The sequence below is a fragment of the Lissotriton helveticus genome, chromosome 3_1 (assembly GCF_964261635.1).
Source record: "Lissotriton helveticus chromosome 3_1, aLisHel1.1, whole genome shotgun sequence".
Taxonomy (NCBI): domain Eukaryota; kingdom Metazoa; phylum Chordata; class Amphibia; order Caudata; family Salamandridae; genus Lissotriton; species Lissotriton helveticus.
In genome coordinates, this window is record NC_136061.1 from 655504119 (window position 1) to 655528236 (window position 24118).

The 24118-nt window shown below is 44.3% G+C and overlaps 1 protein-coding gene across 3 annotated transcripts in view; it reads left to right on the plus strand.

The window, feature by feature from the left end:
* The window catches only part of TXLNA (taxilin alpha), a 141257-nt gene that overhangs the window by 83395 nt on the left and 33744 nt on the right, over positions 1 to 24118 (plus strand). For all 3 annotated transcript variants that reach the window (XM_078680693.1, XM_078680694.1, XM_078680695.1), the window contains exons 7-10: positions 4385 to 4504; positions 15453 to 15527; positions 18105 to 18197; positions 18627 to 18722. In XM_078680693.1, coding sequence (XP_078536819.1) covers positions 4385 to 4504; positions 15453 to 15527; positions 18105 to 18197; positions 18627 to 18722 — 384 coding nt within the window. The remainder of the gene's footprint in view (positions 1 to 4384; positions 4505 to 15452; positions 15528 to 18104; positions 18198 to 18626; positions 18723 to 24118) is intronic.

Below are 24118 nucleotides of genomic sequence, written 5' to 3' on the forward strand. Positions count from 1 at the left end.
CTGAAGACCCTTGCTAACCAAGATATGAGCGCATTCCACAAGAAGTATCTGTGCGTCTACTGCTGTATTTCCTGGTGTCTATTCTGGGTAGAACAGCAGCATGGAAAAGCAGACACATTCATGCAGCACCCCTGCCTTGATTTGACTGTGCAAAAGGATGCAGCAGTGGAACAAGAGGTATTAAACCATCTATTCCAATAAGGTGAGCGCTCACTCAATTTATTATCTCACTAGCTACTATAATATTGTGATACTTCATTATCATTTCGTTTGCCTGTTTAACTTCTAGCTATTCTGATTCAAGCATGTAAATGTATCTAGGATCCAATGTTGGAGAAAAAAAGAAGTTACCTCTAGTTCTCCAGTATTGTTATCTTTCATAGATTCACATGTGACCCACCCACCTCCCCTGAGAGACTCACCTTATCTTCTTTAGTGCTGTAGGTTCATACTAGTGCTTGAAAATCTAAGGGGAAGAATCCTTTGAGGGGCTGTTGTACAGGGTGCTGCAACCTGATTGGCTGCAGTTTGGTTCTTTTTGAACGATGTGGATAAGCTACTGAAGGGAATGTTTTCTAGCCATTCTAAGCTTTGTTTAATACTCTACTGCTTTCTAATTATACTGTGGGACTCCCATTACAACAAAGGGGAACGATTCAAGCATGTGAATCTTTGAAAGATGTCAATGCTGGCGAACTAGTTACTAGGTATATGGGACAAATTAGGACTTCATATTGTACATCTTAGCTACTTACCTGAAATTCACAACAAGTATATATTTGTGTTAGTAGAGTATCATTCCCACTGGGTTACGATCAGTTTGTAAACCACATATACACCTCCCCCTAATAGACTTTCTTTCACCTTTTCCAATGAAGGGATTCCCAGTACACTTATCACAGACAATGGTGTCCAATTTATAGCAGAGTAGATGAAAATTGTAATAAGAAATGTATCCATTTGTCATACCAAGACTCTCCTATATTGTTCCAAGGCCAACGATCTTGTAGGAAAAACAAATAGAATATTAAAGTCTTTACAACTAGCTCATGCTGCGAGATGTTGTCCAGACCTTGAGAGAGATGTTATGGTCACACCACACCACGCCTGAGTCTGTCTCGGGTATGTACTCTTTTGTATTGCGTATAGGGAGTAAATCGAGTTCCAAACCTATGCATAATTGGTTAAATGGTGAAAACCATCTCAGTTGATAGAGAAGCAGTGAGAAAGTGTTTTTCCAACAAGAAAATCTAACACTTGATGGGACAGAAGTTGAGGTGCAAGAAACAGAAATTGGAAAATATGACAGTAGGTATTAGTAAGAAAACCCACAATTTTTCGGAATAAATTCATTGTATTTTCCAAACCTCTCAAAATAAAAAAAGTAATGGGGTAATCCGTGAGGCTAGGGTGGACCTGGAGCATTGACAGATTTGCTCTAATGGCTCTTGTCACTCCCCAACAATATGCCCCCATCCTAAGAAAGTGCACGTAGTGAAAAGGCTGCTTTTGGAAGGAAGGGCAAAAAGATGTTTCCCCCTTTAAGGCATACGAATTTTAACCCCTTCCACGCTCATGACGAGCTGAGCTCGTCATGTAACGCGGTAATTTAAAAAAGTCAGCGCACAGCGGGAAAACCGCTAGCGCTGATGCGGTTAAAATGTATTGAATTTGCTTTTTTCTTGTGCTTCTTTTAGATTTTGTTCAATATACCTAGACTTTTCCTTTTTAGCCCAAATATTTTATGTTTTACGGTATTCTGTCTGACTGGTATTCCTACCTTTCATTCCTTTTCCTGTGGTAGGGAGATGTTGTATTTATTATCCATTGGTTCCCCACCCTTCCCTCTCACCTCATCCACCCCATCTCTTTTAATAGTATTGGATCATTCCATGTAAAATGTGTTTAGAATATTGTCTCTCTCCTGTCAGTCGAGACTAAAGACACTTCTCTGTCTTCGATAAAATTGAATACTTAACTCATCTCGTAGTAAATGATATCCCCGTTTTCTTGCTGTAGGTCTCCACTTCACTAATTCCTAGCAGCTAATGATGAAACCAGTCCTGGGCCACAGAAGAAAGGAGTCCCAGGTTCTGTAGCCCCTAGAAATCTGCTCCGCAGTCTTCTCCATCTGTAACTATCTTAACAGACCTAAGACATTCTCAGCCTTTCTCTGAGCATCTACTAAATGGAGGATCATTCCACTGAGTCAGGAGGATCCTAACAATGAACCGTGTGCATTTTCTGCTGGCCTCACAATCTGCAGCAGCAAGCATCCTGGCTCTCTGTACCTGCATGAGCTCCCGCAAGTTTTCACTTCGAGTTTGAGCTCAAATGATCCTAGGGACCTCTCATGGCATTCGGAGTATTCAGGTTTCTCTTTCCCTTTTACCAATATCGAAATTCACATTTGTGCTAGTGTTCCCATTCTGCGCTTGTGCCTGAACCCTGTCAGCTGGAAACAGAGAAATTTCTTCCTTGCCATGTACTTTGACATGTACAGCTGAGGAGACAATTCACAGGCCCTCTATGAGTATATGAAGTAGCACTCTTGTAGTGCTGTGTGTATACTTGGATGACTTTGAATTTGCTCCAAAAATCGAAAACAGTAATTTTGATTTACAGTTAGTGCAGATATAAATGACTGTGCCCTCGTTGTAGTTTTACTAAGGAGTTGCTCATTTTGGGGCCACTTTGCTTGGATGTTTTAAAGAACATTAAATAGTACCCATGTAGAGCACGAGCCCCTTTGTGTGTTGTCGCCTGGGTGTTCATTGATTTTGTTGAGCCCCGATCCTCTTATAGGACAACAATATCTTTAAAGAACAGTAGAGACTACGCAGTAACAGAGCTTCAGCATAGGACAAACTTATTGTGATGCTTGCAACAGTTTTGTTTTCTCTAGCACTTATATAGCTTATCGATCCGTTGTGAGAACTGGTGTGTAAGGGGATTAGATAGTATGCATTAGAGGGATCCAGTAAGCAGGGTGGCAAAAACTATTACTAATGGCCTTGTCTGTGTGGGGTAGGGGCACGTAGTTTGTGGAGGGAAGAATACAGACCAGATTTTCAAAAGATCTTATCCCCATCTAATGTGCATATTTTGAACCCAAGAGAAACACGTATACATTGTTAGTGGTGATCCTGAAAATGTATTATTATTCATTTTACAACTGTACTAAAATCTCCAACTTTCCAAAACTTTCTCATGGTTTCCTTATGACAGATTTTTTCTTCTTGCACTGTGCAAGGGCAAAGCCTGTCTGGGAAGCTTTGCTTGTCTGGGAAGCTGACTAATGGTTAGTCATGAAGCATAGGGTTCATTAGAGCGTCAACTGCTGTTTGTTGCTTTGTGTATGAGATATGGGGTTTTAATTTGACCCTCTCCTGGCAGGAAGCCAGTGGAATGACTGCAGAGCAGGCAGGATTGGTTCTGTTGCTTTCAAGTCCACTTTGTTCCCTAAGGAGCTCGCCCGAATATATTGTCTGTGACATCTAAAGGGGTTTCAGGAAAATAGAAAGTAATAAGATAGTATTACTACGAGGCCAAAATGTTCCAGTGTGGGAGCACGGGTAAGATCGAAAGGAAAAGGTGCAGACGAAAGAATGCATTTTTTGCTACGTTATTCACATGTGGGGTCAAAGGAATTTCATCAACTCCAAGGCTACAATCCAGGTATGAGAGTAAGATTCCCAAGTTTACTTTGGCCTTAAATGGCATCCATACGAGTACCGCTCTTAGATGACCTGGATTTAAAACGATCCTATGCTTCCCTCACCTTTCTTACTACTACTTCTTACTGGCCATCCTCTGCATGCCCTGCTCTCTCTGTTCATACCTTACTCAAAGTTGCATGTCTGTTTTTCTTACTTGTATTTTGTTATTCTGGAGTTGCTAACGGCTCACTCATTAGCTCAATGTAGATTATGATGGAGAAGATGCAAAGACAACATCTTGGGCGTGGCTATGAGTAATTTCAAAATAAATCATTAACATTTTTAAAATGGAAAACGGCCAAATTGAAAGGAAAGGTGCTATTTAACTAAGTAGTTGACTGGTCTTGTGCACGTTTTCTCTGTGCAACTTCGGTACTCTGCTATTTCGTTTATAATTCTACCAGAAGCCCAGACCGGCCTGTGAAGTAAAATCAGATACTTTCAGTTTGTTTACAACCGCCGTGCAAGAACTGCTGTGTACCAAAAGGGCCTCGAAGAAGTTTTGTGTGCTATATAATGAGTATCTGTTCTTTTTACCCTAGAGGATGTCTGTAGTGCTGATGTGTTTTGTGTGTGCTTTACCAGAGATGATTGATTTATAAGGATGCATTTGATTCTAAAACTCCCACTGGACCCCTGACTTAACATGTTTTGTTCTCTTGCAGCACATTGAAAAGGTCTTTAAGCATAAGGACCTTCAGCAACAGCTGGTGGATACAAAGCTGCAGCAGACACAGGAGATGCTGAAGGAGGCAGAGGAGAGGCACCAGCGAGAGAAGGACTTTGTACGTTTCTAGAAGTACCACCATGCTTTTCTCTAAATATTGTAAATTCCGTCGTCGGAAGAACTGATCTTATCACTGTGTCGACCTGAAATGTGCTTCATTTGTGTATTGTATCTAACAAATACCTCTTGTGTATCATAGACCCACTCTAGAGGGATTTCTGATGGTGTTGAGGAGAATATCTTTATTTGTAGGGGATGTGATGGAGGAAATTCTGAAGTCTCTTATGAAAATTGTGTGCCATTTTGCACATTTAACCCGTGTAGTAGTGCTCTCATCCACTTCCCAGTTTTCTATTCCTTCACTCGAGCTCCTTGTGAATCTCAGTTTTATATTTGAAATCTTCTCACTTCTTCACTTTTCTACCCTAATTTGTTTCACAATTCATCCATCCACTGCACCTTTTTTTCCCCTTCCATCCATGCCCTCGTATTTCTCTCACATCTAAGTAAGTATATCTCTTCCTCCTCATTAAGTATCTTTTCTTCCCTCCTTTGCTTGTCCACTCTCACTTTTACTGTTGGTTACAATAATATGATGTTACATCACTGTTTGGAGTAATGCGCGCTGATACCTCTGTGTCGAGTGACAAGAACAGAACTGATAAATAAAATAAATATAAATTGATCGATATGGCAGGCTTAGATAAAGTAACTACACACAGCCATCCTCCTTGAGTATCTACATAATTTTATTACTACCTTAAAATACGGATGAGTGAAGTGAGGCTGTTTTTTAATGTTTTGGATGTAAAGGGTATTGGTTCCCTAGACAGCTGCTCTGAAGCGCAGCTCTTGCAGCAATAATTACTTATGCATTATGTTTGTATCATGCTTATGGCATAGATGCGCGTGTGTGTGTGTGTGTGTGTGTGTGTGTGTGCTTGTATGATATAAGTGGGCAAGCTGGAGTCATCAGTGTTGATTCACTGATTTCGGTGTTGGTGCACTCACTATGAAAGACTGGCCCTACTTGCTGTGTCTCCGTTGTCCACTGAAACTAGGAAGAGAAAACATGGTGTTCAGCCTCTTCAACTAGTGGAGTTGTGACTGCTTCCAATAAGCGAGATGGGTGATGAATATCCTAAAGGAATTGTGAAGGGCAGTATGAGCATCCTCCAGTGATTATAGTTAAGACCACACATGCACTAGTCCTGTTGTTGAGTGAATACATGCGTGTAGCCCATGCCCAAAGGTGCTATTTGTGCTTCCGGTATGGCACTTTATTTCTAGCTTATGGTGACCTTTATATGTAGCACTCTGAACTGCAGTTGTTGAGGTTTTTGTTTGACTTACACCATCAAAAAGACATGGCACTCTCTGTGGCTTTCAAAAGATGTTGTGCTTGCGTTTTGGTAGAACTGATAGTTTAGATGTAACATATGACTTGTGGATTCAGCATTTGAATTCAAGTTTGTTTTTGCTGTCTGACTTGGAAGACACTGGAAAAAAGATCTGTTGCTTGCAGTATTCTTGGAATTTGTTAAAGGTCACATTAAAAGCAAACTTAGGTTATGATGGGATCCTAGCACAGTTTTTTGCAGTGAATCTATCTTACCCTGACATGGGATTTTTGAATGTTTCTTTTAAATTCAAGGCTCTTACATGATACAAATACCAGTGGCAGCTGGTGATCTCTGATAGTGGTGGGGAGTAATGCTTGTCAGTAATTCCAGTACACTAGTAAAGCCCAACTTCATCTAGGAGGACATCATGGGGTGTTCAGTCTGGGAAATATTTGAAAAAACGAGGTCAAATAGTGCATTCTAACGCTTAATTTTCACGTAAGCTCCCTAAAAAGCCATAGCCTTTAAAAAGGCACTTATCGTAAGTAGCTTGTCATCAAGGGCATTAGGGCAGAGTCCACCCACCTATGTGCAGCAGAAATGCTGCTAGCCTCTGTGTACATTTATTTATTTGTGAGTTTTATGTAGCGCGTACTTGACCCGAAGATATTGGAGCTCTTTACAGAGTACACAGAACAATAACATGCGATACATTGAGAGTAGATAGAGATTTATAGTAACAATAAAATTAAATGGTATACAATGGGATAAGTAAACGCAATAGCAGCAGGAACCCCAGTTACAAAAATCGACAATAAAGATACATCTTATCATTGTCACAAGAGAAATTCAAAAGACAGTAGGATAAATGAACGCAGCAAGTTCTGAGGTAGTTATGGTTGGGAGTTGCCGGGGTGGGGAGAGTAGAGGCACACAATTTCCCCCATGTAGTGAACTGACATTGCATCTTGGCGCTTCCGTTCATGACAACTTAGCATTTTACAGAGTAAGTTCAACATTGATAACACGAGGTACATAGAAAATAAAAATATATAATTGTAAAGAGAAAGAGTAAACTATACAGTGAGATATGTAAACAAAATAGCAGCAGTACCCGAGTACAAAGGTGTAAATAAGTCAAAGAAGAGTACGATAGATAGTGTACATAAAAGTTCAGAGGTAGTTAAGCAGGGGAGGGGATATGCAAGGGTGAGGAGAGTCGATGAACAGTTATCCCTGAGATAGTGATGTATAGATTAACATGAGTGGTGAAGTGCGACTTGGGTCCAAGACTCTCCATGGTACGGTGAGACAGGAGGCAGCTGGGTGCAGGTAGGGAGAAGATAGGGAACAAGGGTGTGGTCACGTCCTCGGTGAGAGATGAATTTATTTGATAGTAACTTTTTTTTAAACTTTTTTCCTGATGAAGGATGTGTTTGTTGTGGTGTAGCGCTTTGAGTCATGCAAGCAATTTTTAAATGCATCCTGGCCTCGAATGAAAGCCAGTTCAGAGCTCGAAGGTCTGGGGTGATATGATCACTTTTTAGGTCTCGCCTAGCGAACGCAGCGCATGCGCTGCTTCGCCTTGGCGAGACTATTGTTGTGGCTTTTGCTGGCGAAGGGAGACAAACCATGTGCGCGCACAGACAGGCGGAGTGCACGCACATGGCGTCTCCTCTCTGCGCTTATATGCTCCCACCGGGCGCTTGTTCTGTCGAGGCAGCACTTTCAGCACAATGCGTTCCTTCCGGGACAGGAGATGTGCACGCGCGTCCGCTTTGGCCGTGCTTGTTCTTAGCAGAAATTAAATATTTAGAAGGATGAGCCACACTCACAGGGGGTTGAGGGGTGGGATTCTCAAGGGGGTTCACGCAAGAATCTACGCGCAAGAACATGGACTTTTCCTTAGCATTTAAACTCTCTGGTTTTACCTGGATTGCTGCACACAATTAGACGAGGGTGATAATTAATAATTGCACGCTCCAGTGGACTACGTGTTTTTCATTTTCTCTTTGAAAAACTGTCATTGTTCGAGTTCTCCCTGGGTCAAACACTGAGTTGAGGGTGGGGTGAACGAGGGCCTGTGGCTTGTTTTAATTTGCTGCACCAGTTGTGGTCTTAAAATAAACTCCATTCCTCGACCATATATGTCCAGGCCTCCAGCACTGCCTGGCAGGCAGAGAGCACTCCCAGCTACACAGGCCGCAGACACGCTGATCCGGGTGCAGCCCGTCCTTCGAGCTGGCACCGTCTGCACTAAAAGCCTCTCTCTTCCACACAAAGGTCTCTCCTAGCTTGGAGTCCTCACTGCTATGCACATACCCCGTCCTATAGGCCGGTCTCTGGTTTCTGCAGGTCTCTCTGCGTGGTACCGACTCCTCTTGGGTACCAGGCCTCACTGCTCTGCACAGGCCTCTCTCTCTAGGCCGGTCTCTAGTTTCTGCAGGCCTCACTTCTATGTGCAGACTCTTCTCCCAGGCCTCACTGCTCCGCACCTACCTCTCTCTAGGCCGATCTCGCCTTTCTGGAAGCCTAACAGTGCTGTTCTTTACACACTCCTCTCTCAGGCTTCAGGCCTGCACTGCTCTTTACACACTCGGGTCTCTCAGCTGAACAGCTCTTCATCATCCAGACCAGCTCTGCCTCCAAGCTGTGCCCCTTTCAGTGTCACATTTGTTTCCGACCCTCCTACCCACTCCTAACTTTGAGGTAACACTTTCCACACAGCACCTAGTGCTGTGTATATACATGGTTGGTCAGGGACTCGCCTACCCCATTGAGAGCTATAGATTGTTTAGCACAGCAGTGTTCGGGTCACGGGGTCAGGCCAGTCCCATCTCATTTAGGCCTTCTCCATTGTCGGAGTTCTCCACAGGCCTGGTCTCCCTCACTCCTGCCTCACATCCAGGCCTAGTCCGTCTCTCGATAGAGACTCTGCCCCATCCTTGTCCCAGCATCTTCTCTCGGCACGGGCCCCCGGGCCCATCTTCCTGGGCCATGCTTGTCACTGAACCGGTAGTGCCTCCTGCACGTGTTCTCCTTCCTGGACAAGGGCAGCCGGCTGAGCTTGGCGCGCACCTGCCGGGAACCCCTGGACTTCTTCTTGGACCCTACCCTGTGTCCGCTGCTGAATTTTAACTCCATGGCGTAGCTGCAGAGGAACAACTTCGTGCTGGGGCCGGCTCTGAGGCACCTGAACATCCGCTGGCACTCAAGCCGGGTCAAGGTGTGCAACGTCGAGGACTGCATGAAGAGCGCCTTCCACATCTGCAGCCGGCACGAGCAGCTCGCCAACCGCTTCCTGGTGCGCGTGGCCCGCAGGTGATCAGGCGTCACAGAGAGGAATTCATGATATGTGCTCTGTCAGCTTCTTTAGTTGATGGTATTTATTTAAATTCCAGATATTATGTGTTTAAATCCTAGCGATTTATATTTTATGGCTAATTCATGTTAGTACCTTGTTGACCATTATCAGAATAAACTATATTTAGCATGCTGAGTGTCAGTGTAGTAACAGCTATAGTTTACGCCATCAATCAATCAGAGTACTTGTAGAGCGCGCTACTTACCCGTGAGGGTATCAAGGCGCTGAAGGGAGGGGTGCTGCTACTGCTCGAAGAGCCAGGTCTTGAGGAGTCTTCTGAAGGCGAGTAGGTCTTGGGTCTGCTGTATGTGGGTAGGGAGGGTGTTCTAGGTCTTGGCGGCGAGGTAGGAGACGGATCCGCCACCGGAGGTCGTTAGTTGGATGCGGGGGACAGCGGTGAGGGCGAGGCTGGCGGAGCGGAGCTGGCGGGTGGGGGTGTGGAAGCTGAGTCTGCTGTTAAGGTAGGCTGGTCCGGCGTTGTGGAGTGCTTTGTGTGTGTGGGTGAGGAGCTTGAAGGTGATCTTCTTGTCGACGGGGAGCCAGTGTTGGTCTTTCAGGTGGGGGGTGATGTGGCTGCAGCGGGATACGTTGACTATCAGTCGGGCGGAGGCATTTTGGATGCGTTGTAGTCGTCGTAGGTGTTTGGCTGGGATTCCTGCGTAGAGTGCGTTGCCGTAGTCCAGTCTGCTGCTGACGAGGGCCTGTATCACCGTTCTTCTTGTTTCGGACGGGATCCACTTGTAGATCCTGCGGAGCATGCGGAGGGTGTTGTAGCAGGAGGAGGAGACGGCGCTGACCTGCTTATCCATGGAGAGGGAGGAGTTGAGGATGAATCCTAGGTTGTGTGCATGGTCGGTGGGTGCTGGTGCTGTTCTCAGTGTGGTCGGCCACCAGGGGTCGGCCACCAGGAGTCGTCCCAGGCTGACAGGGTGGGTCCGAGGATGAGTACCTCCGTCTTGTCAGAATTCAGCTTCAGACAGCTGCTCCTCATCCAGTCGGCGACGGCCTTCATTCCTCCGTGGAGGCTGGTTTTGGTGGTGTGAGGGTCCTTGGTGAGGGAGAGGATGAGCTGGGTGTCGGCGTAGGAGATGATGTTGAGGTCCTGCTGGTGGGCCACTTGTGCGAGGGGGGCCATGTAGTTGTTGAACAGCGTCGGGCTGAGGGATGAGCCCTGGGGGACTCCGCATTTGATGTCGGTGACTTCATATCGGAAGGGTGGGAGGCGGACGTTCTGGGTTCTGCCGGAGAGGAAGGACGTGGTCCAGTCAAGGGCCTTCTCTTGGATTCCGGCTTCTAGGAGGCGTGTCTTTAGAGTGCGATGGCAGACCGTGTCGAAGGCGGCCGACAGGTCCAGGAGGATGAGGGCTGTTGTTTCGCCATTGTCTAGTTGCCGCCTGATGTCGTTTGTGGCGGCCATATATCATCATGCTTGTGTGAACCTGTTTCATAATATTTGCAGTATTTTCTCTGCTCTTGAAGATCACTATTTCTCCTCGCTTTCCTGCTTGGTCCAGGACCTCATAGCGCCTAGAGGTGCTGCGTTCCAGCCTATGGTGCTGATAATGTACTCATTCCTATAAGACTTGTTACTGCTGTACCCTAAACAGAATCACTTCTGAGGTTTTCTGGCTGAACAGGTGAACGTTCTTACGCGGTGGAGCTAGGAGCCCCATTTTCAGTTTTTGGGGAATGGTAATACCTTGTGCCACGGGGCGTTTGGGAAGGAGAACGATTTTACACACTCTACATTCTTGAAATCATGCACCATAAGCCGTGGATTTCAATGAGAATTCCTGGGAAAAGCATTGGGGATTTCCAGTAAGGCCCATGCAAAACCAGTTTTGCGTGCATCATTTTACAAGTGTACAACTACGCGTACGATAAAAAAATGGATTTGCATTAGTGCAACTGCCGTTTGAGCTATTGGCCTTGTAGATGACCATGCATTTTATTTGTTATTTATCAATCAGAAAAAATAAAAGGCATTGTCATTTACAACACCAATAGCTTAAACTCTCACAAATGCGAGACCTATTGCATTGCAAATGCTTGTTTTAGATCCTGTAATGAGCCTAGCTGCTGGATTAAGCGTGGCCTTAAGAGGAGCTAGTTACTTTTTTGGGAGGCCCTCAAGGGTAACACTACCATAGTCCAAGTTTCGGAAGCACAAGTGCATGAGTCGCGGTTGTGAGGTCAGCTGTGGGCAGCAAAGGTTTTAGTTTTCTAAGAATATGCAGCTAATGGTTAGCTCCTCTAGTGATGCCGCTAATTTGTTTTTGCATGGAGAGGTCTTTGTCTAGGGTAATACCTAGGAATTTGGCATTCAATGATGTGTGGGGTGTAATTCAAGGCAGAGGGAAGGGGAGCCATTCTTTGACGTTCGAGGTGGAAGTGGGAGGTGGGATCAGTAGCAGTTCAGTTTTAAGGGCTTTGAGATTGAGGTGATTGTGAGTCAGCCATTGTTGCATTAATGTTAGGGTGTTGTTGAGGGTGTGGATGTCCTCATGGGAGGTTATTCTAATGTAGAGTTGGGTGTTTTCAGCATACACATGGTAGGAGATCTGGGAGTATTTGAGGATATCAGTTAGGGGCTCCATGCAGAGGTTGAACAATGTCTGGGAGAGGATAGAGCCTTGGGGGACACCCAGTTGTAGTGGAGCCTGCTCTGTTAGAGTGCGATTATTGAGATAGAGTGCGATTAATTAGATAGAGTGCGATTAATTAGTTAGCGTTGTGACCTGTTGTGTAGAAAGGAGGAGAATCATTTTAGCACAGTGCTGGAGAGGCCTATCGTCTGTTCTAGAATGTTGAGCAGGGTAGCATGGTTGATGGTGTCAGAAGCTGCTGACAGATCCAGTAGGATCAAGAGGCAAGATTCATTCTGGTCAAGCGAGCATAGGGCATCGTCGACAATGTAAATCATGGCTGTTTCAGTACTGTGACCCGATCGGAAGCCAGATTTACAATGGTGTAAGTATTGGAATTGTTCAATGTGATTATGCCGCTGTTAATGCGCACATTTTTCTAGGAGTTTGCCACAGTATGGATGTTATTTTATACAATGACAAGTGGTATAAAGGAATAAATACAAGATCATTTCGTAGTAGAGCACATTTAATTACCCTCTCCACAATTATTATTCTTGATGAATATATCAAAACATTTATAACATAGATGGACAATAGCACCTAATCAATGAAATGAACACAACAGTGACATATATCACAACCTACTATACATAAACCAAAAAGCATAAATATATAACACAATAACCCTAAACAAATTGTTCTCGCTAGTGTCCCCCTTACAATTCTGGGAGGACCACTAAGAGGTAGTCAAGGTGGCACACTTAAGGCTAGTTAACTAGTACGAGTCGTTCTAGTGTGACACCCTACAATTACTACAATTCCAAAGCCTTCCCCCTTAAAAGTGTCGACGTGACCACGTTTCAGCCTTTTAGTCTTCTTAGGCCTCCTCAGGACAGGGTTCATATATTACTCCCACTGCATGTGGTAGAACTCCCTCCGTAGGCCTACATTCAATCAATCACCATCTGCGTCTTGTTTGGTCATTCCAAATATTCAAAGATAAACAACTATTATTGAAGTCTGGGTATATAAATCTCCTCTATTCCCTTCTCTCTGTTCGCGGCCGCCAAAAATGCTTCATGGTATGGATGCTGGAGATGGCCCGGTAGTTATTGGGTTTGGACAAGTCAGAGTTTTTTAATTTTTTTTATTTAGGATTGGGTAACTCGACCAATTTGGAGGCAGTCGAGTAGGGAGTCTTGGGGGAGAGAGAGGCATGGTTACCTTAGTCCATAGTGGCAGTAGGAGGTGAATGGACTCATTTAGGAATTTAAACGGTAGGGGTATCATTGAAGTGGTTAGATTATTTGAAGGATGTCAGATGATTTAGAGTTCCGATCTCATCAATGGTTAAGAAGCAAGACAACGTGGCATTATTTTTAGGCATATGAGGCTATTATATGGGTGCGCTTCATGGTCTTTGTGTAGGCGGGGTTGGGGCGGAAGAAGATTAAGAGCGGTATGGATATCGGTAATTAGTCATGTTTTCTCAGTGAAAATGGTTGCAACGGTTTCACAGGTAGTGGTGTACTTTACTGTTTATGGAGGCATGATCGCTTTTGCAGGTAGAATGGTTTTTGATAATTTAAAACTGTTTCTTAGGTCTATTAGTAGCAGTGTCTAGTTTATTTTGAAGGAACGCTGCTTTGAAGTTCCTAATGTGCCTATTGCAGGAGCTGCGTCTTTGACGCAGGAGTTTGATGTTGACCAAGGAAGGGAGGGGTGTCTCCATGCTCTTTCATCCAGCCTAAGGAGTATATAAACATTACAATTGATTTATATTTGGCAGTGTTCTTGAAAACACAATATTTATGTTTCCATGAACATTGACTGTGTGCAGCTTCTGATTATCGGATGAGGTCGCTTGACCCAAGTTAACTCAATTTGTTTTCAAGATTTGCTTTGTGTGACCACTATATGTTAAGAGTTACCTCCCTTATGGGGATGCCAGCATTTGGAATGGGTAATCATGACCAGTATGACATACAATATAACAGTACCGGAATTTTACCATTGATACTGCCACTCTCCCAATGACCCATATGTAAAAAATGACCCCTAACGTGTCACAGCCAGCATTTCCTAATGATTTTTTCCCTCACCCTCACATCCCAATATTCCATGTTTGCCCTCTCTAAGATCAAAAATTACCTTGCATATTTCAGTGATAATGCATGTTACCTTGGGTACCTCCTTAAGCCAAGAATTATATCAAGCATGCATTCCAAGACCTACACAAGACTCGCAAGCATAACACATACTAACAAACACCCTCTCGTTCACTCACTGTCTCACACACTCACTCTTTCTCCCTCACTCTCTACCTCATTCATAGTCAATCATACTCCCTCACACACACTGTCTCGCATTCAAATGTTCACATTTATACCCTCTGTTTTTCACTGGCACACACTATCACACTCACTGATTCGCTCACAACTCCTGAGGGGTTCTGCTTTGAGTTCCTGTTGTACAGGGGACCTCTGCTTTAATAATTAAGGTTCAGTAGACCCCTCAGGCCTCTGGGCCATGTTACAACTGCACCTACTGCACTATTGATAGCTACGTTCCTGATGCATTCCTGCTCCCTCTCTCTCCTCACTTGCACGCCTTATCTCCCTCTCTCCCTCCCCCTCACTTTTTCATACTCTTACTGATTATCATTCACTTTCACTTGCATTGAAACTCACAAACAGTAGCAGGCAATCTCACTCATGTTCTCTCATTCACTTGAACACTTACTCATGCACTGAGAAACAGCTTTTATTTTTATAACCTTGCTTCCTTTGTTGGCAGCTCCTTCGTCGTAGCAGCAGGGCAAGAATCCTGCACTGGAAATCAGAACCAGCAAGGCATGATTCCCCAGCGAGTAGACCGGCACAGCCGCAGGGCCAGGATTAAAAAGAAAAACACCCCCCTTAATCCCTCTCCCAGCTTTTTGATCGAACTGACAGCACAGCCCTGTCAGAAGTTGGCCTAGCGCCTGGGATCCAGCGCCTGATGCTCTGTTTCGATCCTCTTTGGCGTCTGGAATGTACTGATGTGTAGCGGACAGTCTCCTTTTAGCAGATACGTTGAGCTGCCTGAGGCTTGCGCAGCTTCCATGCTAACTATTATGGATTTTACCTGTGTTAGGGGTATGGCTAAAATATGCTCTCACACATGTGAAATCTCGACATTTACCTACAGAGTGCCATGCCTTTAAACCACACTCTGTAGCTGGATTGTCACTCAGCCCCACAACCCATCTCTCATATCTTTGTCTTCATAGCCTGGAGAGTTGTAGAGAGCTGGCAGTGTTCATGAACACAAAAATCTTGTTTTCATGAACATAACTAAATAAAAAACTAGCAGTGTGGGTAGAGGCTCGTGCATTATGTGACGGCTCACTGGTGGCACGGTGCACCTGGACACCCCGGTTGATGAGCCACAACAGATACAAACCTTCAGTTAAAGGTAATTGCATTTTATAGTGGTGCCATAAGTGTACTTAATAGGTGTACAAAAGTGATAGTACGTTCTATTTACAGATAAGAGTAAGGAGAATGTGGAGGAGGTGAGAGGTAAACGAAGAATGTATTTATTATTTGTTAGGCAGGAGAGAAAAGTAGAAGAGTTTTTAGAAGATAGTGGCTTCTTGTGCTTGGAGCTATGAAGGTAGCAGGTCAGTCTCCTGACATTCTATAAGTAACCTTTGATTCCATCTTGCAGTTGCTGAAAGAAGCAGTTGAGTCACAGCGAATGTGCGATCTCATGAAACAGCAAGAATCTCATTTGAAGCAACAGGTAATTTTCAAAGACTGCACAATAGTATGGCAAATCAACATGTGACTTGTTGTACATTAATCCAGAAGTATGTTGAAACACACAGCAATGCTTCCGAAGTCCCTGAAAGAACAGCCTCTAATATGTGTCCATGGGAATGCCAATACATTTTAATGTCCAGGAAGAAGACATTTCCTTTAGTGTGGGTTGGTTGATGCAGGCCTGACATTTAAAATATCAGCTCCTTTCATATTTATACACAACCACTCATTTAGAAAGTGTAACATTCTGCATAGCACAGTCTTTAGTGCAATAAAACAATACTTTTTGGAGAAATAATTGAATGCATGATGATACTGTTTGGTTTGGGAGAGACGGTGCGGAGGTACTGTGGTTGTCTGGGTATCTCAGAACCACACTTAAAATCAGAATTTTGCTTTCTCATGATGTCTTGTGTGTGGCAAAATCAAAACATTGGCACAATACCTGGATACCTGGTGCCGTCTTTGAGGGATGAGTTGGGGAAAACGTGATCACAACTCCGAGGCAGTAGACGGATACCTGGTGCCAACTGAGGAGGGATTCTTTAGCATTACATGTATGCTCAGAACATCCTAGAAGTCATTATAACGCCGTAGACCTCATTAAGTTTACAAGATGTCAAATTAAAATAATTGCGTATCTCGTGCTCCAGAGTGGTGCAGTAAAAATACATATGTTCAACCAGAAAACCATCCTGAAATTTGCATAAAAAATTTGCTGGCAAAGACCAACTACAGATCATGGCCGTGGTTGATTTTCAAGTGCTGACACAATACTGCTGCTCCACTCATTTACTGCCACGTCAGCTACAGTTTTTTTTTTTTTTTGTTTTCATTTTTATTGATTATAACACAAGAGTAGAAATGCACATATTGGGTATCATTTGGTGAAACATAGTACGGTGGTGAACGGGCAAATGAATTGAGGAAATACATTACAATTGTAGGCATCTGAAATTATCAATACCAGTTTAGAGCTGGGTCAAAACAATACAAGGCAGATAACCATAAGCAAACATCATCGGAACCCGCCCACCAAGGATACAGGATATGAAGATTGGACACTCGACACCCAGATATGAGGAACTCAAGGCTCAGGAGAATATGCCACATCTCTTGTGAAGAAGGGAAAAGGGAAAAAGAAAGGTCATAGAACAAAATAAGGGAAAAATAACCAAACCCAGACAATCAGAATTCCATCTGGCCCTCACTCCCTCCGATACAACCCAGCAGAGCCAAAAAATAGTCACTGTACCGAATTCAAACAGTCAAATTCAGCCCTGGCCCTTACGATCAATCGCACAAACCCCATCCGGTAGGACCAATATAGTAGCAAAAGAGTCAAAACGTTGTAGAAAAAGGAGAGCAATATAGTCTGAAAGGGTCAAAAAAGTTAAGTTTCGAAGTCCACCAGGTGCACGAAAGTCAGTCCAAAAAGCATTAACGGAGGGCTCCAGAAACGAAGGAAGAAATGAGTCCTGTGCGGGCGATAACTTTGCCGATCTTGCTGGTTGTTCAGGGGCTCCAGTAGCGCACCGCTGTAGTTGCGCAGATACAATTGGCACCAGGGTATGATTATGTTCGGGTTCTCCTCTCTAGTTAGATCAGGCTTCGCGGGGGTCACCGTATGTTGCAGGTCTGACACAAGGCTGGAGTCCGGTCTCAAACAAACAATCTCGATGCTTACAGTCAAGTTGTGGAGAGCAGCCGCCATTTGCTGGTGAAGAGCCCCGATGGCGGCCATTACGGTCCCCAGTGTCGGTCCACACATCATCCGATCCATCTCCGCTCGGACGATAACAAAGCAGGTCCTCAACCCCGGAGGCCGGCTACTCCGGGGAAACCAACAGGAGCAGGGTGGACGGAGACGACCGGCGACTCACAGGCTTGGCGCTCTGTACACCGCCGCCGGGAGCGGGGGCCCCACCCGCGGACCCCGAGGACTACAGCAAGGTCCGGGGATCCGGCCCCCCACCCACCGCAGCAACCACGTCTCGTCGCCGTCCGCCTAGTATTCGCTGGGACCAGAGACCACCACCAGGATCAAGAATACGTTCCACTCCGGTGAGACCGTACTCCGCCGGGTACCCGCGGCCGATGTTGTTCAACTGAAACCCGGCTGGGTCAGTACTCGAGGCCCCGGCTCACACACTGGAGTAGGCCCGAAAATGAAAGACGGTGTAACTTCATCGATAAAAGCTATAAAAACTCCGGGATTGCCCCCCTGGGCTCAGCAACGATTCGGACACACGGGAGTCTGGCGGGAGGTCAGGATGAAGTTCAGGATAGGTCTGCCAGCGACGGAGATCGACGGAGCTGGGAGCTTATGCGGCCATCTTGGTTGCTAGTGTAGCTCCTCCTCGTTAGCTACAGTTTTATCTATGTTGGGTGCCAGTCGCCATCTTGGAGCAGTGTGAGTTGGTGTTTTGCCATTGTACCAATATTGTCCCTATTAAGTTGCTAGGTTTTGAACTTTTAGTGAGTCAGCGTTTTCCAGATATAGGAATTAACAAAATAATGCCCTCCTGTAATTGTTAATCTCTCATTTTGTCACTAGCTGGCTCTCTACACAGAGAAGTTTGAAGAGTTTCAAAGTACTCTATCCAAAAGCAATGAAGTTTTTGCAACATTCAAACAGGAGATGGAAAAGGTGATTATTTGTGCAGGTCAACACTCTTATTGTCTCATGGTCATTTTATTTTTATTTCTTAGCTGAAATGTTCACATAGGTGGCGATTACTTGGGTTTTCAGTGGGTATATATACACTAAGATAGCATTGAGGTTTGACTAATAGTAGATTACATGGAATTTAAAATCTTAAGTACTGGTTCTCAAGACACTGGTTTAGTAAGTGTTCTTATTTTGGGCAGACTGGACACATATTTTGTTTCCTAAAAAGTGGCTTCTGAGTGGGATGGTTAAATAGGGTGGTGCAGTGTTATGGGAGACTGCTGCTAAGTCTGTGTGATGAGTAGCTAAATAGTAGTAATAACGCAAATGGGTACATTTTAACATTTCCATTTTCCCTCCTATCCATTACTAACACATCTTCCCAATTTATTTTCCTGTGTGCTGCAGATGACCAAGAAGATCAAGAAATTGGAAAAAGAAACAACTATGTACCGTTCTCGATGGGAGAGCAGCAATAAGGCCCTGCTGGAGATGGCAGAGGAGGTAAGTCTGTCTCGTGCTCGGTCACTCTTTTCTTGTGGCTAGAGACTATTGCCATTAATCAATGAATGATCTAAGAGGGAAGGAGATTTGACATGAATATTGCAGCTCCTGCACAGTCAGTCTTGTCCAGCACTTTTCAATAAGAAAGACGCCCTATTTAGATTTCTTTTCAAAGTAGATTTTAAATATTCAGACAAATACTATTCAGAGGTTACATTGAATTGAACATAAGGCCTTTCAAGTCCAGTACTGTGATGTGGGGAGATGGCCAGGGTTGAGGCAGTGCAAGAAAGTAGAGCAATTACAGATTTATCCTGTAAGGGCTCCCTTATGTACTTAGTTCCTGTGACCCAGGCGTTTGTAGGAGGTAGAAGAGTGGCGACAGGGTTGTTCTAGAGTGCAAAGACGTTTGTTTTTGTTAACCAAAGGAATCTGACCTTTGACTTTTTTGATTGATTAAGAAGATTGTGTTTGCTACCAAAATGAACAGGTATGGTGGGTTCATATGTGAAAGTCTAAAATAATGTACAGGGAGTAGACCTACTTCTGAAGCATGATCGCATCGCTTATTTTTAGGCTGGGGTGGGGGCAGTCGATATAGGTAGGCTTAAATCATAACGCTGCTGAACAATTAGGGCCAGGCATACTTCTGGACACTGTGGCACAATGAACTGCAGTAATGATAGGTGGAGGAGGAAAGAGCAGAAAGGATATTTTGTTTGGTTGATATCTTTACAAGTGAGGGTTTTTTTGTAGATGCACTGCATATCAATGTACCTCTAGCTTTCTGGGTGCATTTAATATGGAGTTCTCCAGTGTTGAATCTTTTATAGATTTACATGCTTGAATTTTTCCCCGTCGTCGAAGTGGGAGTCCCACGGTAAAGCTAGAAAAGCAGTGTAATGCTAAATATACCTTAGAAAGGCCATATATCCTTCACTTTAGTAACATATCCTTATCTTTGAAAAGACACCAAACTCCAACCAGTCATGTTGCAAAACCCTCTAGAACGTTCCCTTCAGAGACTTTCTCTCATTTTCTACAACGTTGTATGAGGGAGTCTCCCCTGAAATCTAATTTTAGCTTCTTAATAAATTTCAAACCGATTGCTGCGGGTTAATATTACTGCCAGCTAACATATGCTGGACAGATCTGACTGCCTACAATGATAAATCTGACTTAAAAGGGTCTTTTCTGGCCATGTGGAATGGAAGGAAGCTGGCTTTTTATATAGTGGACCAAAACAAGGTACTCTGTGTAAAGAGTCCAGGCAACCCTTATTGGTTTTTAGAGACAAAAATGTTTTCTTTCCGCCATCAGGTTCGGACATGTATTGCTCCTCTCCAGTTTGAAACCGTCTTTCGGGTTCCCCTCGGTGCCCAATTCACTGTACCCTCGATGGTATTGTTATTGTACGCATTTCCCTATTCTCCGCCTATCCAATCGAAAACTATCCATCTTCGTCCAAAAACCTTGTGCGACCTTCGGGCCTAGCCGCGTCAGTCCAGCAGTCAGCCGATGGAACAGACTCAGTTTCAGTTTTATCCTTGGTGCCACTCCAAGTATCTTCGCACCAGTCTAAATAAAGCCTGTAACTTGTATCTCTCACTGGAGCACAAGGATGAAGATTGTGAGGCTTGTCGGTTGTCCCAATCAAAAAAGACTCTACGGGATCTTTGGGCTCAACGAAGAGAAATGCAGCGACAAAGCATTCAACATACTCCGATTATCTTCGGAGAAGAATCAGAACATGAAGAGGTCGAAGCGTCGGCAGTGGAAGAGGAAAAAGCATTCTCTCTACCAGAATCTGATTCCGAGGTAGAGATAGAGTTGGAATCCGAAGATGTTCCACTGGGACTAGGTGCCATGAGTACTAAAGCCCCTGTACCCCACAAACTCTTTTACCAAACATAAGTCTTCGGCACCACCTCTGCCTTTGGGCCCTGGTCAGCACAGGACCATGTTTCCGACGCCCCGCCCTCAGGCCGGGCACCAAAGCAACCAATCAAGCCTTCCGGCTCAAGTCGAGAAAAGCCATCCCCTCCGAAAAACAAGTTCGGTTAGGAACCAAAACCTTTTGCTTCGAAGGTTAAAAAAGAAATATATGATTCGGCACCGAAACCTTTGGTGCCGAAATCGAAGGGCATTCTAAAGCCTCCTGAACCGATCCTGGACCTGATGAAAGAGAAATAGACCCTGAGCAGAAGAAGCTATACATCAATCCTGATACTGGAGAAATGTTGGCAAAAGCACTTTCCAAAAGGAAAGTTAATTCAGAGGACACTAGTTATAAAATTCCTCTCAAGAAAAAGATGGACAAGGCTACAAGCCCTATTCATCCTAATCCGCAATCCCCCCACCTCCACCGCCTTCGTCATGACAATGATAATAGCCATTTACTGATAGGTCCATGGGGTGACTCTAATATTGATCCACCCATAGATAATGATCCATATTTGTACTCCGCAGAGCCATCACCTCCAGATGATAATGTAGCTTATCAAGAGCTAATTTCAAGACTAGCTGCCTTTCATGGGGTTACATTATACAAAGAGTCTTTAGAAGAAGACTTTGTATTTGATACACTAGGGTCTACACATAAGACAAGTAAGAGTCTACCTATGTTAAAGGGCATGATGAGACTTGCTGAAGAAATATTTAAGGACCCTGTTTGTGCTCGCATTTTAACACCTAGGGTTGACAAAAAATACAAACCCCCACTATTTGATCCCATTTTTGTTAAGGGACAGTTGCCTTAAGACTCACTTGTAATCCTTAATTCTTGTAAGAGAGCAAACTCACAGGCCTCTGCAGATGCACCTCCCCCAGACAGAGTCTAAATTGATTGATGCATCGTGTCAAAAGGGTAGATGCTCAAGCCGCTAACCACTGGTGTATTGCCAACACGCAGGGCTTACTAGATCGTTATGACAGGGCAGACTGGGATGAGATGGAAGACCTACTTCAATACCTCCCAGAAGAGTAGAAGAAGAAGGCACAAGAGTTAGTACATGAAGGCAAACTCCTATCTAATTCCTCCATTAGATGTGCTTTGTATGCGGCTGACGCTGCAGCAAGGGGAATTAACACCAGCATTCTCCTACAACAACCTGCTTGGCTTAGAATTTCAGATTTTAAACCTTGGGTTCAGCAGTCTATTTTAAATACCCCTTTTAATAAACTACATCTATTTGGACCTCAAGTAGATGAGGCTTCAGAAAAAATTAAAAGGGACTCGGACGTGGCAAAGTCCATGGGAGCTCTTCAGTCCCCATCAAACAGAGGCGCCTATTGCCGCTCATTTTATAGGGGAGAGTCCAAAAGTACACCCTCAGACCCTAATGCTTCCTCTTACAAATCAAATACACAGCCCTCTCCCTTTAGAGGTTTCTGTAAAGGAGGGTACAGAGGAAACAATTTCAAGAGTAGGGGTTAGAGCTTGCCAACACATAACTCCCCATCCCCCGAAAAGCAGTAACTTGCCTACAGTTCCTGCTGATCATTTAACACCTGTCTGGGGAAGACTTCAACAGTTTTTCCCCATTTGTCTGAGGTCGATAACCTCAGACAAATGGGTACTAGACATTTTCCAACATGTTATTGCCTGGAGCTCACCAGGAATCCTCCCAATATCCCGCCTCGCATTCACAAACTCATCAGACGCTCCTTAAGAACAATTATGGACCTAAGAATGTTAAACCTGTACATACTGTCAGAATATTTCCATATGGTTACGCTTCAACAAGGGCTTCCCCTTCTAAAGCAAGGCGATTTTATGTTCCTACTAGTGGCAGCTCTTCTCAGAAGACAACAATGTCCTGTGTTGCCATACCTAGACAACTGACTCGTCAAAGCCAACTCACACCAAACGTGTATACAACACACTGGGACTACGTTAAACCTACTGGTAAACAAGAAGAGGAAGGGCTTAAGCACACTCCTCTACCCCGGTTCAATTATATCTAACAACAAAGGAGTGACTACTGTTATGACTAATCTAAGGTTTTAGTCAACAAACAAATGAAACTACAGAAAAAGTGAGGTGTGTACAACGTGAAAAACCCTAAAAGTTTTTATGTAAAACCCTCACTCACCCGTCTACTGGGTGACATGCTTCATTATCGGGTTTCACCGGGTGGGCCGAATGCCTACCCGGTGTGCTACGACACCTGCAGTTGCAGTGGAGCTGGTTTATTTCAGTGTGAATGGTGCTGTACGTGATGGTGGTGTAGTTTAAAAGAGTGCGAACTTTAACCAAGACCAAACTTTAATAAAGGTTAGAGTGAGCACACGTTAAAATAGTTGTGGACAGGCTTGACTGTAAATTTGAGCCAAATTGTCCGTTGGGTGTGTCAAAAGGTCGACATGTTTCTGCTCAATATAGCCGAATCGGCCGAGCTTTCATCAGGACCAAGACAAATAAGTAGTGAAAACACTGGACGGTTTCTTTACCGGACCGCCCTGGTATTGCCAGGTGTCGGAACGTGAAGGCATTCCGATGTGAAGTAACCCCTGCCACCGGTTCCATGAAGTGAGGCACAAAGTGCTTTCACGTTCGGACACCTGGCAATACCAGGGCGGTCCAGTAAAGAAACCGTGAGTTCTACATCTTTTCTTACACGGAGGTTAGGGTACGCCTTAGCGTGCGTACACCGCCCAGTGTTTTCATACTTATTTGTCTTGGTCCTGATGAAAGCTCGGCCGATTTGGCTATATTGAGCAGAAACATGTCGACCTTTTGACACACCCAATGGACAATTTGGCTCAAATTTACAGTCAAGCCTGTCCACAACTATTTTAACGTGTGCTCACTCTAACCTTTATTAAAGTTTGGTCTTGGTTAAAGTTCGCACTCTTTTAAACTTCACCACCATCACGTACAGCACTATTCACACTGAAATAAACCAGCTCCACTGCAACTGCAGGTGTCGTAGCACACCGGGTAGGCATTCGGCCCGCCCGGTGAACCCCGATGATGAAGCATGTCACTGAGTAGACTGATGAGTGAGGGTTTTATATAAAAACTTTTCGGGTTTTTCACGTTGTACACACCTCACTTTTTCTGTAGTTTCATTTGTTTGTTAACTAAAACCTTAGATTAGTCATAACAGTAGTCACTCCTTTGTTGTTAGATATACGTTAAACCTACTCCACCAATTAGGTTTTACGGTCAATAGGTAAAAGTCTCATCTTCAGTTCTACAAATACAGTCCTGTCTAGGAGCAACTCTAAACTCTTACACAGCTCTAACCTCCCACAACTCCCACAATGCAGCCAGAATTAGAAATATTCAAACTCTGTTACTTCGGTTTCAGACCAACCTATTTCTAGCAGTCAGGACTTTCATGCAACTGCTAGGAATTATGGCATCATGCATTGCAGTAGTGCCTCGTGCA